A 15,128-nucleotide genomic window follows, 5' to 3' on the forward strand; every position below is an offset into this window, starting at 1 on the left:
TGTTATGAAAAGAAATTTATAAAAATTAGAATGTAAATAAGCACACATGATAATTTGAACCTAAGACCTCTTCATTCATTTGAAACAATAAAACCACCAGTTCTAATTAAATTTCTTTGTCACTAAACCAAATTTTATAAATTTATACTCTTATAAAAACATATATAAATATATCACCCTAATAATTTTGTTGCCCCCAATTTTTTTGGGCCCTGGACGGTCGCCCTGCCTGCACTGGGCCTAGGTCGGGCCTGTGTGGCAGCCATCCGAGGGAATAGAAAACTATGAAAGGACATAAAGGTTGACATATAGGGTGCTCATGTGCGGGCTTCCACCACCTCCAGAGTGGTGCTTGGCATATGTTGTCCCAAGAAAGCATGCAAGTAGACATGCACAAATGTCACTTCGTCACCACGTGCCGGCCAAGGGGTAGAGGAACAACTAGCAAGTCAAATCTATGTAATCGACGCATTAAATGCAAAGGAAAAAAGAGGTTTGAGCAGGCGAACTGAGGGCTCGTTGAGGGCCTATATAAGGAGGACATAATACCATACATTATGATATGATTTTGTTGACAATGCAATATTCTAATTCACAGAGAAGAGAATTAGAGTTTGAATAGAAATAGATTGGAAGACTGTCATGACCAATTGAACTAGCTCCATGTGTATCTTGATACGATTTATGTATATAAGATGCACAACAATCTCGTCACTATTTTTTCTTGTTTGTGTCCCTTTATTCAATATTCTTTAAGGATATGTATCCTTAATATTGGGAGTACAGAAATCAACAACATTAATTTTCAAAACTTGGATTAGAAATGAAGCCCACCCCTTCTAAAAATAAAAGGTAGTGCTATTCACACATTTCTTTTTACTTCTCATACACTTTTGTTAATTTTTGTCCATTTATTTATTTCAATTTATTCGATCTAATGATAAAAAATTGAAAATATGCGTGAGAAGTAAAAATAGGTCTACGGATAGCACCATCCAAATAGAAGCCACCTTTCCATCTGAACACGACAATGCCATGTTTTCTGTCAACGTGAAAGCAATTCTACTCCAAATCAATTCCCTCTGTTATATATCTCTATAAATACACACCAAATCTCTCTCACAAAAACCACAATTTACAACACGTCACAAATAACATTTCTATAAACTCCGTCAAAAAAACACTTTAATTCGGAAAAAATGGGGGTTTCTACTAGCTCTTCCTCTAAATCCAAGACAACCACCACCAAAAACAAAAGCGTTCGAGACAGAACATTAACATACGGAGGCAACCTCATCAAGCTCCTCCCAATCGGCACAGTCTTCTTGTTCCAGTTCCTCAACTCTGTCTTGACCAACAACGGCAACTGCACCGCTGTCAACAAATAACTAAGCGCCATTCTCATCACTGTTTCCAGCTTTTCCTGCTGCTTTGCTTCCTTCACAGACAAGGCAGTGATGGACAAACACACTATGGGGTGGCAACAAGCAAGGGGCTTTGTCCCTCAACAAGTTCGAACTCTGTGGACTTGTCTGCTTACAAGCTTAGGTTTGGGGACTTTGTGCATGCCTTCTTTTCCTTGATTGTGTTTGCAGTTGTGTCACTTTTGGACGCCAACACTGTCAGGTGCTATTATCCAGGGTTTGAGTCCACTGAGAAGGTTTTGCTACAGGTGTTGCCTCCGGTTATTGGTACAATAGCCGGAACTGTTTTCCTTTTGTTCCCTAATAAACGCCGTGGAATTGGGTACCCGTCGTCAAGTTCTGATTCTTCACAGGATTCAGAGTCGGTGGCTTCTTAAGCTCTTGAACTATGACTTGATTCACAAGACTCAAAGTGGTAAATATAGCTATTATTTAACGCCATGGAATCGGGTACCCGTCGTCAAGTTCTGATTCTTCACAGCATTCAGAGTCGGCAGCTTCCTAAGCTCTTGAACCATGATTTGATCCACAGTACTCAAGTGGTGTGCGCTCACGCAAGTTTGTGGTTTTCATTTTGTTTGTTGAGTAGTTTGCCTAAGTTTGATTAATTCTTTTTCCTTCTCTCTTTGGAATGAATGGAACAAGTTTATACTGTGTTCTAAACTTTCAATTTATAATTTATAACTTGATCTTAATAGGGAAGGAACAATCTTTTATACCGTTTGATAAAATTCGGGCGTTAAAATTAACGACAAAAATGCAATACTGACTAATAAGATCAACAAGCGAAAAGTAAAACATTATGTAGAATTTTCTTGCATGAAGAACAATCCAAGGAAACCTTGTAATAGTTCCTTAGTCGTCATACTAATTGAAACAAAATCAACGCCACTAACAATACAAGCTATGAAACTGGATCTTATGCACGCTGCCGATGATACATAAAACTCATAAACTATTCCTTCTGTTTTCGTTTACAACAGTAGAGGTGTGTACTACCAATCCAAATGATTTTCAGCTTATATGATGTCAAAGATATTATATTCTTACATCAGCAAACAATCCATCTAAAAGGTTAGACGATGAATTGTCATTTCCACTCTCATCAAAGAAACCATTAGCAGCAAATTCTTTTCTGCATTTTCGCTCTTCAATGACGGAATCTGCTGTTTCTGCACAAAAACTTTGTCTTGTCTGCTTTACCGGTTTCTCTGCCACAATAAACTTGTTCCCTTCACGAGTCCTCTCAGGGAAGCCAGCCCAAACTGAAGATAAACCGTGGATGGGAAATTTCATAAGTTGAACAGAAGAAGAATCATAAAAGTAGTGTAAAATTATACCTACATGTGGTTGGCATGGTTCAAAGGAAAGATTTTCTTATTCTGATCGGGTGTCTGTTATGAAATGTAAACTCACTTTCTATTAAACAGTGAAATAATCAAGTTAGAAAGAAAGGAATGATTATCTTGTGCAATACTTAACTCTAAGCTGGTACAGTAGTTCCAGTCAAAGTTCAAACAATTTTGGTCATTAAAAAAAAAGTTCATCTGATTGACTGATCTTGTTCTAATTTTCTGCTTAGCTAGGTCTTAAAACTAAAGGCCTACCTTAACCCACCTCTCCAAGAATTTGACTAGTGGGCGCCAAGTGACAGAATAAGACCCCAAGAATTTATATTGGGAGATGTAGAAAACTCGCTATCGTAAAGGTCGATAAATGGTAGGATGGGCAGACAAACGACTTGCATATAATATTTAAGATGAATTCTAGAGAAGGATAAATGAGGTTTGGTGATTGAACATAATGACATGGGAACTTAGAAAATGATATTCGGGCACCAAGTAGATTCCAAGACAATAATCAAAACAATTCATATCATCCTAGTGACGGTAACTTTTCTTGCTTATGCAGTGAAACATCACATAAAAGCGCATGAACCACAAGGCCGTAACAGAAGGGAAGAAAAACAAAACGCGGGAGTACAGGCTATGTTTTTATAGTACCTCCAAACTGATGCAGCACGATAGAAGCTGCTACGGTCACATTCAAGGAAGCAGTACCACCTCCATACTGCGGAATATACACAAAGAAGTCACATATCTCCAATTCTTTAGCAGAAAGGCCCGTTCCCTACAAACAACACAAAGAAATATATAAAGGGATATTCACCTAATCCTAATGTAGCTAATTTACAAGTGCTTAACCGATTGCAGAGTAAAGTTCAACTCAAAACTGAAATACAGAGAACCAGATTGTTGAATTGCAGTGGAAAAACCTTCTCAAACTATCAAATTATACCGAAAAAATCCCAACAAGCAATTACCCAAGAACCCATGATCAAAAGTACAATACTTTACAAGCATAAATGCCAACAATAAAGTTACTGATCCAAATTTCCAATTGAGTAAATAGTTACAGAGCAAATAACCCATCTGGGAAATTGTAAAAAAATGATAATTACCTCATTCCCAAGAAGAAAAGCAGTGCTCTTGGTGAAAGGGTGATGATTTACAGGCAGAGCATTATCAGTGATCTCAACGCCGCAAATATCACAATCTCTCTCCTAAAACCCACACACAAAATCGAAGATTAATACCAAAATCAAAGAAATGAAGAGAGAGAGAGGGAGAAAGAGAGAGAGGAGACCTTGAGGTAGAGGCGAGCGTCTTGGAGGGAGTGGAAGTGGCGAAAGCGAAGGTGAGAGGTGGAGCCATGGCTGCCGAAGGCGTTGAATTCTCTGCGGCCGACCAAAATTAGTTCTGAGACGCCGAAGGCGGTGGCGCTTCGGGCGAGCGTGCCCACGTTGTGCCTCTTGGCTATGTTGTGCACCACCACGTAGCACTCTACCTCCATTTTTCCCCTTTCGCTGATTTCAGCTCAGGAGGCTCAGTCGCCGCCAAGTCCAACCGTAAAAGAGTTGCACAACCAACCTAACAAACTCATGACCTAGTATTAGATTTGGAATTACTTCAAAAATCTTATGTTGCTCTTCTCACAAATATATTTTATTTTCTAATTATATAAAATTTGGAGTGACAAATAAATTTTTTAGAATGTTAATAACAATTCTCTAGATTTTTGTTTATTTATATTTAATTGTGTTTAAACCCTAATTTTTTTTCAAGGAAATTTTGATTTTGATTGTTTGAAAATCATAACTTAGACTGTTGTTTACAATTTTTTAAAATAATAATTTAGATTATTTTTGTTTTTTGATAGAGTAGAATTTAGATTGTTGTTCACTTGCTTAATTGTTTGCAAATTTTTATTTTCTCTTATTTGACGCTAAGGTATTGAAATTGTATCAATTTGTGCACTTTGTCTGATTGGTTTAGAACATGATGATGCTGTTATACAAGGTAACGTGTAAGCCATATTTGCGGCCAAAAAGCTCATCAATTTAATGTATTAGACATCATCCAAAGAGACAAAAGGCGTGAGTTCATACAATTTCACAATGACGGGAGGGTAGTAAAGCTATTTTGAGCTTAAGACGTGGGTGTGGGCTTAGGAAACTTCAATGTACGATCAGTTGCTTGGATGATTTTGAGTACTGGCACTGCAGATGAATTACAAGAGCCGAATTTTCTCATCTTCGAAATGGCCGCAGAAAAAAATGGTTATGGAGGAATTGCAGATTCTGCTTCGAAAGAAATCGGATGGGAAAGTAAGATCTCCGGTAACAACTCGTAGCACCAAGGTTACCTCGGTTATGGATATAGATTTACCGTACGTGCTGCAAGGTCTACGAAAGGAAGAGTGTTGGACATTGTTCAAGAAAATGGCATTTAGACGAGGGAGGAGGAGAACCCGATGTGGTGCCAATTGGAAGAAGAATTGCAAACCAGTGCCAAGGCGTTCCTCTTGCAATAAGGACTCTGGGAAGCTTGATGAGATGCAAAACTAGCGAAAGTGAATGGTTGGCGATTCAAAATAATGAAATTTGGGAGTTTCCGAACGAGGAGAATGACATTTTAGCAATACTGAAGCTAAAGCTAAGCTATGATCACATGCCAGTTTATTCGAGACAATGGTTCTCCTACTGTGCCTTGTGTAATGCAGGAAACTTCTTCTCGGGTAATGCAGGAAGATTAACACAACAAACTCAAAGAGTTTGTATCTGAACTAAGTGCGACTTGGTCTAACAGGAAGGCCTCCGACCCCATCAGAATTTGAAGGTGCTGAACATAGTTGGGTCTTGGGCGTTAAATTCCCCAACTGGTTGATGACCAACACTGCAATGTCTCTGCCAAGTCTAGTTGAAATCACCATTGAGGTTTGGAGAAGAAGTCAACATCTTCCGCCATTTGATCAACTACCTTAAGTTTCTCAAACTATACTCTTTAAGTTGTGTTGAGCACACCAACAACGGCACCAAATGTTCTTCCACTTCTAGTTTCATTGATGGGAAAAGAGAAGCATTGTTTTTTCCCTTCTTGAAAGAGCTTGTACTTTATGACTTGCCACTCTTGAGCAGCAGGCACTGATAGTAAAAAACGACGACAATGGAACAAGAAGTAAGGCGAATCAGCAGTTGCTATCATTTCCTTCCCACACTGAATTAACAATAATGGACACCCTCAGTTTGCTGTCCATGCCAATGCTTCCACAAGTTGAAGAACTGATTATGATCAATATCACTGACAAGCTCCTCAAGTCAATGGTGAAAGTAGCAAAAGCAGCTTCTGAAAGTTCAACAGCTTCTTCCTCCTCCTCCTCCCTTGCTAGGTTGAAGTATCTGAGAATCAAATCCTGCAATGATCTCGTGTCTTTGCCTGATAACAGGATGTGTAGCCTCACTTCTCTTGAGCTCCTGGAGATTGTAGCTTGTGAAAATTTGAAATCTCTACCCTAAGAAATGTGTTGCAAGTTCACTAGGCCAGAAATTTAGAAATGCAGAACTCTGCATCATCTAGTGACAAAGTGATAAAGGCATCAGCTCAGGAGATTTTTTTTTTTTTTTTTTTTTTTTGGGGGGGGTGGGGGGGGGGGGGGGCGGTGGGGGGTTGCGGTTTATACAACATTGTTTTTTGAATACTTCGTGGAGTGATCATCGTATGTACTTTATACATATTATACTTGTAGTAGTTTACTAAATATACATAGAAATATGTAATTGTTTGAAGGATCCGATGTTATATATATATCATGTGATCAGCACAAAGAGAGGTATGCAATGCAACTTGTACCAAAAGCCACAAGCTGTTGTAATATTACAATGATTTATTTCAAAGATCGAAGCTGAAGAATTACACACATTGCCTACTTTATTTTCCCCAGTTCTTGAAAAATAACATGAAAAAAAACTACATAATTCCCCTTTATTTGGATTCTAATGTTAAAGGACTTGAACGAAAAACTGGTAAACTGCATTTATTTACAACAGAGTCCTCGGTTATGAAATCTTTCTTAGAGAGCTACTTGAGCTGCTGCTAGCCTAGCAATAGGTACCCTGTCAAAGAATTTGAATCAGAAATTTGTTCTGGTTATAGAAGTAATCTATTGAACTTAACTAGATAGATGAAAGAAAAAGAAGACCTGAATGGAGAACACGAAACATAGTCTAGTCCGGCCTCTGCGAAAAATGCAACAGAAGAAGGGTCTCCACCATGCTCTCCACATACTCCAACCTGTTTATTCATAATCACCGTCCAATAGTATCATCATCACAAGAAGAATGGAGCAACATAATATGTTGAATCATCGACATCACGCTAGTCTGTGAAAGAATGCTTAATATCATTTCATTGCTGGTTACCTTTAAGCTAGGCCTAGCTGTGCGACCCTTTTCTGTGGCCATCTTAATGAGCTGCCCGACACCTCTTTGATCAAGTACCTACAGTCAAGAAATCGGTTTGAATTATTTTTCGCTCCCTTATAAGAGGATTCTGGTAAACCTAGCTATCTGCAATGAAGCCTGCATGGACTTGTGCATAATATGTGACTGACCTGGAAGGGATCGTTTTGAAGAAGGCCCTTGGAGAGGTAAATAGGTAGAAACTTGCCCACATCATCTCTACTGTACCCAAATGTCATTTGTGTGAGATCATTGGTCCCGAAGGAGAAGAACTCAGCTTCCTTCGCAATCTACCATCGTAGATCAAAGAAAAATATGATACTATTCAGCAGAAAATGAATAATTTTTAATCTACATTGAAATAACAATGTCAGCCTATCAATTTAGTCTTACCTCATCTGCAACCAGAGCAGCTCTAGGGATCTCGATCATAGTTCCAACTTTATAGGCCACGGTGGTACCCATCTCAGAGAACACTTTCACTGCGACACTGCGAATGAGACTCACTTGATGTCCCAGTTCCTGAAAGGCAAAAATTTGATTCATAATGAAATCTCCATCATTTTGCATTTCTCACAAATCGTACAAATGGATTATGAATCCAGCATGTTTTACCAAAAATAAATAAAAATAAATTATGAATCCAATATTGTAAATAAATAACGAAATTGAGGAACAAGAATGCAGGATCATGCCTGAGGTATTCCGACAAGGGGAACCATTATCTCGGGGAAAACTTTGACACCTTGGTTGCTCATTGTGACAGCAGCTTGAAAGATTGCACGCGCCTGCATTTCCGTGAGCTCTGGGTATGATATCCCTAGCCTGTTGACACATTACAAGTTATTCATTTGAAGTTTATCAACTAATTTATGCATAGAAGCATTCACGCAGTGAAAACATGTGACACTGAAATATGAAACTTTTGTCATAGTTCCAAATAACATGGATCCAAATTCATAGGTAACTGGTTTTATGATGCATGTGAAGTTTCTAAAGTGAATGAAGTTCATCAGTTAAAGCACGTTTTCCTCAACAATTAAAATTCAAGTAAATCTTTAGATTGGAGAGCCAATGTTAAGAATGAAGAGCCACCAAACCTGCAGCCGCGGAAACCAAGCATGGGGTTTACTTCTGATAATTTCTCAACTCTTGAGAAAACTTCGTCCTCGGTCATGCCAGTCTGTGTAGTTAGTTGGCCGACAATCTGTTCCAAGTTACCTTCTGGAAGAAATTCATGAAGTGGAGGGTCTAACAGGCGGATTGTTACCGGAAGACCTGAAATTTCATAAATCATGTGATAAATAAGCTACTAAAACTACAAGTTAAAGCAAAATATTGCCAAATCTTAAATCAGATTTGCAAAAAATACCATCCATTGCACGGAAAATTCCTTCAAAGTCGGATCTCTGATACGGTAGTAAGAGGTCCAATGCTGCCTTCCTCTGTTCAAGTGTAGCTGCCATGATCATTTTTCTTACCGCCTTTATTCTATCATCCGAAGCAAAGAACTGAAACATAAAAATACATGAGAAATATCAAAAGAGATCTACAACCTGACATTATTTGTTAACCAGCCATACATTTTAGCAACAAATAATTACCATGTGTTCTGTCCTGCAAAGTCCAATCCCTTGTGCACCGTTATTTCTTGCTGTTATCGCATCTTCAGGCGTGTCAGCATTTGCCATCACCTGTTGCAACATTACCATGAACATTGTTAGAGAAACCGGTACTCGTACCAGTGAAAAGGAAAAACGGAAGAAAATAGGTCACCTTGAGACGCCTGACATTATCAGCCCAAGACATAAAGGTTTCCAAATCGCCACTCAAAGCTGGAGGAGCAAGTGGCTGTTTTCCCAATATGACTTCACCAGTGGATCCATTGAGTGAAAGCCATTCTCCTTCATTGACCACCGTTTTCCCGACCAAAACCAGCTGTAGAATCAATGAACAACCCTCATTTATGCCATGTCTTGATACTTCACAGAAAAAAAATAAATTGTTTACAAAGGAAATTGTTATAACCACCTTCTCACTGTAATTTACTCGGATGTCAGCGCAGCCAGAAACACAACATTTACCCCACCCACGGGCTACAACAGCTGCATGAGATGTCATTCCACCTCTAGCTGTCAAGATTCCGGCAGCAGCATGCATACCCCCAACATCTTCGGGGCTAGTTTCTGTCCTTACCTATAATTATGCACAACAACAATTCTCAATGATGAACCAGGGCCATGGCTCAACATCTTCCGGAAGAAAAAGATGAACATTTAGCTTACCAGGATGACTTTCTTTCCTTGTGCATGCCATGATTCAGCATCTTCTGCAGTGAACACGACTTGTCCTACTGCTGCTCCTGGAGATGCAGGTAACCCAGTGGCGATCACTTTGTCTTTGTATGCGGTTGGATTTTCAAACTAATCAGAAAAAAATTATACACGAGGAAGTCATATATCCATGGGTACATTATACAAATCGGCTTATGATTTGTGAACTTAGAAATCAGCATAAATACCTGTGGGTGAAGAAGTTGGTCAAGGTGCTGTGGTTCCACCATCTTGATTGCAGTGTGCTTATCAACAAGCCCTTCGTTAGCCATGTCTACAGCTATCTTAATCGCTCCTTTACCAGTACGCTTTCCAACGCGGCATTGCAACATCCACAACCTATTTTCTTGGACTGTGAACTCAATGTCCTGCAAATGTTGCCCATGCTTAAATAAAACCATATGTTCCGATAAACTAAAAGATGTGAATGTAATACTGATAGGAATGTCATATGTGGAAATGATAACTCTTACCATCATATCTTTGTAATGTTTTTCCAGAATTTCACAGTTCTCCACAAGCTCCTTGTAAGCTTCGGGCATGCAATTTTTCATAGCATCCACGTCTTCTGGTGTCCTGATCCCGGCAACTACATCTTCTCCCTATGCAATTCCAATTTTTGAGCTACTCGTATAACCCTAACAAAAAACAGTCTATACTACTGTCGACTTGGAAAGAGAAGTTCGATATATAGAGTGGTATAAAAAACCTGAGCATTGACTAGGAACTCGCCATAAAGCTTCCTTTCACCGGTGCTTGGATTCCTAGTGAACAGAACACCAGTCCCTGAAGTATTTCCCATGTTCCCGAAAACCATGCATTGAATGTTAACCGCAGTTCCCTTCAAACCAGTTATCTGATTGATGCTCCGGTATTTAATGGCCCTTTGGCTGTCCCAAGAATCAAAAACTGCCTTAACAGCCAAGAGAAGCTGTTGTTTTGGATCTGCAGATATGCATGGGGACAAGGACATGTAAACATACAGAGTTGCGCTACGAAAAAGTGGGAAATATGAAGTTGTCAGCGGTTTAATTGGTACCTGAAGGGAACTTTTCACTCGTTTTTTCGAGATAAACATTTTTGTATTGTTCTACCAGCTCTTTAAGATCAGAAGCTGTTAGCTTTGTATCAAGCTTAACTCCTTTTTTACCTTTTAGTTTTTCCAATTTCTCCTCAAATGATGAGTGTGGAATTCCCATAACCTTCAAAAGTAAAATGGGTGAATTTAGAATACATCTTGAGAAAAACATCATAAATTTTCACATATGAACATTGCGAAATGCATCAATAAAACCACTTACAACATCTCCAAACATGTCTAGGAAACGTCTGTACGAGTCATAAGCAAAGCGCTCTCCGCTTTTTGCGGCCAAACCAGCAACCACCTTGTCATTGAGTCCAAGGTTGAGGACAGTGTCCATCATGCCAGGCATGGAAACCTAGGTACATAGCGTAAATCAGTCTGTGCACGACATAAACTAATCATTGTTAAACAGACTGTAGTCCATTGTGCCATTGCTAAAATAACTACAGAAGCCATAACGTCTGTAATTAGAAGAAAAAACTCTTACCGCGGCACCAGAGCGTACAGAGACGAGAAGAGGCTTGGAAGAATCACCAAGAATAGCACCAATGTCCTTTTCCACACTCTCCAAACCCTCTAATATCTCCTCCCACAAACCTTGTGGTAAGTCTTTGCCATTGAGCTGATAATCTTGGCATGCTTCTGCTGATATAGTAAGTCCAGGTGGGACGGATAGCCCAATGCTAGCCATTTCTGCCAGGTTTGCACCTTTTCCTCCCAACTACAATGCATCAGCATGATGAATACAGAATTCAGTTACGTAGCATAGACATTTGTTCGACTGAGATAAAAGTAAAACTCCTCTTGCAAATCGGGGCATACAAAATGCTAGCATTTCCATTTCTCGTACTGATATCATGTCGAAAGTAAAGTAAACCTTACCAATGACTTCATTCCCTTGTTGCCTTCACTCTTTCCTTTTCCAAAAGTAAATACTCGCTGTCGAAACAAAAGAGAAGCCTTTTAGGAACTACTGAGGCACCTTGAACAAAATGTTTGTACATAGTTCAAAACTAATCAAAATGATCATGATAATTAGTAATAGAACCGCTCAATATAAGCTCTATTTACATTTTTTTTTTCAGGTTTCCGATTTGAGACTTTATAATCGTCGACATATATGTCACCAATTATCACTCTAATACCAAGTTAAAACTAAAGAATCCGACTCAAAACTATTTATGAACGGATGGAGAGGCCCGAGATGTCCCAAGGATTAGAATAATCTGAGGCGGGATTTTTATATTTTCAACAGAAGGATACAATATAAGTACCTTTTTGATTGCTGGTGCACCTTGATCAGCAAATGGGGACAGAACGGAGTTTGATTGACTTTGTGCTGGCTCATACTTCTTCAGGTTTGGGTTCGTGGTCCCGTTTACTTTCACAGTGGAAGGCATTTTTCCAATCTCTCCCTGCTTGAAAAACCGAAGTAAATATTACCAATGTATACTAATCATACAACAATGTTTAATTGATGAGTACTAGTCAACTTCTAAGCAATATAAAATAGTTTTAATTGAAATCATACTAATTGGATTGAAAATTGAATAGTTATAACCACTGCAACATAGTCATCATGCACTCATGCGGCCTTCATTAGGGAGAAATGCATGATGGATTATTTGGAGGGCCGATCAGCTCCCGCACAGAGAGTTGTTTTGAAATCTTAATAGAATCATGATGATGGATTGAAAAAAGAGAATTGTTATAAACACTGCAAATTATTTGTCTTGCACTCCTCCACCCTGGTAAAATTCATTATGGACGAGTGCATGATTGACTGTTTTGGAGTGCCAATAACATCTTTGAAAAAGAATTTGTTTTGTATCAAAAGAGTGAAACAGAATCCAGTTTCATTCGAATGAATATGCACATATACGTACTTGATGAAGATCGGATCAGGAGAAGAGTGGAGAACTTCCTGCAGAAGTTGTAAAGAGAACCTGAGCTACAACTCCTGCTTTGCTTGCGACTGTAATAGGGTGTGATGAATTATGGCGTTAACTCCTTTTAAAGCCACAACCACGAGGCGTAGGTGATGACATGTAAGAAATCAAACATTATCAGCTATTAATTGTTTTGTTGTAAAAAATAATATTCAGAGCTTTTTTAGTTCGTGATGAGCTGAAAACGAAGATCTAGATCCGGGCACAGTTAAGTTTACTAAATCAGCGCTTATCATCTGGATAATGAGTAACATTTTTTATACAATATTAATACCTTTGGAAAAAAAGTTGTTATTAGGGTTGACAGTGTCTGATGATGACTTGGCAAACTAGCGAGTCCAAATCTGTACTATGATATAATTTCTGACCAAAAGGGCAGCCGACCAGAAATCGGCTTCGAGATACCGAAGACGGTGGTTATCCGTGCGAGAGTACCAACGATACGCCATGTGACCAGCAAATAGCACCCTACCTCCATTTTCCCCTTTCGATGATTTCAGTTCAGGTGGCTCGGATAACATTTAGATATGCTTTTAAAATGACTAAAAGCGTTTTTGGAACAAATCATTAATAAATAAAAAAAATACAAGTAAATTCTGGAAAAACACTTAAAGTACTTTCTGGAAGAAACACATAACTGATACTTATTGCAAAAAGCACTTAAAGTACTTTTGGAACTAAAAAATATTTTTCCTCTAAAATCGCTTTCAATCATTTTAAAAACACATCCAAACGAGCCATTAGTTGCCGCCAACCAAACCTAGTCAATAACCACCTCATTTTAGAAATAATCGCATTTCTTGTTTATTGTTTCTTTCTTCTGTAATTTCACCTAAAACCCTAACCCTAAACCCTACTTATTTATTTTTTTATTAAAAAAGGGAAACTATGAGTGTAATACTAATTTAGATTACTCCATATACTTTGATGCTTATAATTGTGATTTTGACGCAAAATAACTCATTAGTTTGATTTGTGCATTGTTATTAATATTCTCAGCACACATGAATACTACAATAAGAATTGAAGAGAATTATAAGCACACAAACAAAGTTCGATGACAAGCTAAAAGGATAGTTTTTAAAATTTTTGCTTACTAATGGTATGTTCACATGTGCTGACTATTGTAATTAATTTTTTTTTTTTTTCATTCAATACCCTAAATGTTTGGAAACTGCATTAAGAGCTTTTTTAGTTCACCATGAGACAAAAATGGGGATCTAGAGTCAAGTTGACAAAACCAGTCCTTATCGTTTGGATATGAGTATTTTTGTTATTTTTTATTTATAATATTAGATTCTTTTCTTTTCTTTTTTTTAAATGAAAAAAGGTGTTATTATTGCTGACGATGTCCGGTTATAGAATTGGCAAACTCCCGTGATATAATTTCTGACCAAAGAGGAGTTACGGTGACGCTGGCTCCTCCTCCCCCTCGGAGAAAATCTGAAACCAAAGAGCTCATGCCATGTGGGATATGGATATAGGTTCAACGTACGTGCTGCAAGCCTGCCAGGTCTACAAGCTCGAGGAAGTGTTAGACATTGTTCAAGAACATGGCATTTAGACAAAGAATGGAAGGGAGGAGGAGCACCTTGAGGAAGAGGCGAGTGTCTTGGAGGCAGTAGAAGTGGCAAAAGCGGAGGTGTGTGTGAGGTGGAGTCATGGCTGCTGAAGGCGTTGAAGTCTCGGTGGCTGATCAAAATGAGCTCCGAGCGCTGAAGGAGGTGGCACTTCAGGCGAGCCTGCCCACGTTGTGCCTCTTAGCTATGTTGTTGGGCACCACCGCATAGCACTCTACCCTCCATTTTACACTTTTGCTGATTTTAGAAATAATCCTTTTTTTTTTTTTGTTTTGTTAATTTATTACTTTCTTTTATTTTTCACTCAAAACCCTAAACTCTGCTGATTTTCTATTTTTTTACCCCAAAAAAAAAAAAAAGGCAAACTATGATTTTGATCATAATTTCGAGTACTCTTCACTTTGATGTTTATAGGTTTGAATTTGACGCAAACTATCTTATTAGTTCAATTTGCGTATATTTTTTTAAAAGTTGGAAGCAGTTCCAAGTTCGAATCAAATATCGTCCGTTATTTATTGAAAATATGATTCTGGCGCAAATTATCTTATTAGTTCAATTTGCATAAATTACTAAACTTTTAAGTTGGAAGAAGTTCCAAGTTCAAATCACCGGCCCTTATTTATTAAACATATGATTAAAGGAGTGAAACCGAAGCGGTGGATGGAAATGTACTATGAATTGCATTCTTAGCTGAAAGGCTTGGAATTTTTGGCGTGGAACTTCAAATTCTTAGCAGATATGAACATTAAAAATAACAATTGAAGAAAAATTAAGAGTGGAAAAACATAATTTGATGACAAGCTAAAGCTAAGAGGATAAAATTTTGAAACTTCTATTGGTTGCTGACAAGCTAATGCAGACACATGAAAACCTTGATAAGCACCACTCTGTCAATGAAAATTCAGAACGCTTAATGACAAGCTAAATTATGATCAAAATCCTAGTTTTCCCCTTTTGTCCT

At 38.3% G+C, this 15,128-nt stretch overlaps 2 protein-coding genes and 1 pseudogene across 2 annotated transcripts; 1 reads left to right on the forward strand and 2 right to left on the reverse strand.

Annotated features, from left to right (window-relative positions):
* Positions 1-1,161: 1,161 nt before the first annotated feature.
* On the forward strand, positions 1,162-1,899 carry LOC103943582 (annotated as a pseudogene).
* A 313-nt stretch (positions 1,900-2,212) lies between these two features.
* On the reverse strand, positions 2,213-4,370 carry LOC103943581 (putative TrmH family tRNA/rRNA methyltransferase). The gene is made up of 4 exons (XM_009353891.3): positions 4,071-4,370; positions 3,886-3,987; positions 3,428-3,554; positions 2,213-2,689 (listed from the first exon to the last, which is right to left on the reverse strand). The coding sequence occupies exons 1-4, from the start codon at positions 4,275-4,277 to the stop codon at positions 2,463-2,465; spliced, it is 663 nt and encodes a 220-aa protein (XP_009352166.1). The 5' UTR covers positions 4,278-4,370; the 3' UTR covers positions 2,213-2,462.
* Positions 4,371-6,430: 2,060 nt separating this feature from the next.
* Positions 6,431-12,614, reverse strand: LOC103943577 (pyruvate, phosphate dikinase, chloroplastic-like). The gene is made up of 21 exons (XM_009353885.3): positions 12,525-12,614; positions 11,913-12,053; positions 11,521-11,577; positions 11,126-11,359; positions 10,856-10,993; positions 10,594-10,756; positions 10,264-10,499; positions 10,028-10,156; positions 9,743-9,922; positions 9,507-9,644; positions 9,253-9,417; positions 8,998-9,159; positions 8,826-8,915; positions 8,594-8,732; positions 8,322-8,499; positions 7,917-8,046; positions 7,615-7,743; positions 7,374-7,511; positions 7,183-7,260; positions 6,963-7,054; positions 6,431-6,876 (listed from the first exon to the last, which is right to left on the reverse strand). Exons 2-21 carry the CDS (start codon positions 12,036-12,038, stop codon positions 6,834-6,836), a joined length of 2,745 nt encoding a protein of 914 aa, XP_009352160.2. The 5' UTR covers positions 12,039-12,053; positions 12,525-12,614; the 3' UTR covers positions 6,431-6,833.
* Between the last annotated feature and the right edge of the window lie 2,514 nt (positions 12,615-15,128).

The sequence above is a fragment of a genome, unplaced genomic scaffold, assembly GCF_019419815.1.
Source record: "Pyrus x bretschneideri cultivar Hongxiangsu unplaced genomic scaffold, Pyrus_bretschneideri_v1 Contig6, whole genome shotgun sequence".
Taxonomy (NCBI): Eukaryota; Viridiplantae; Streptophyta; class Magnoliopsida; order Rosales; family Rosaceae; genus Pyrus; species Pyrus x bretschneideri.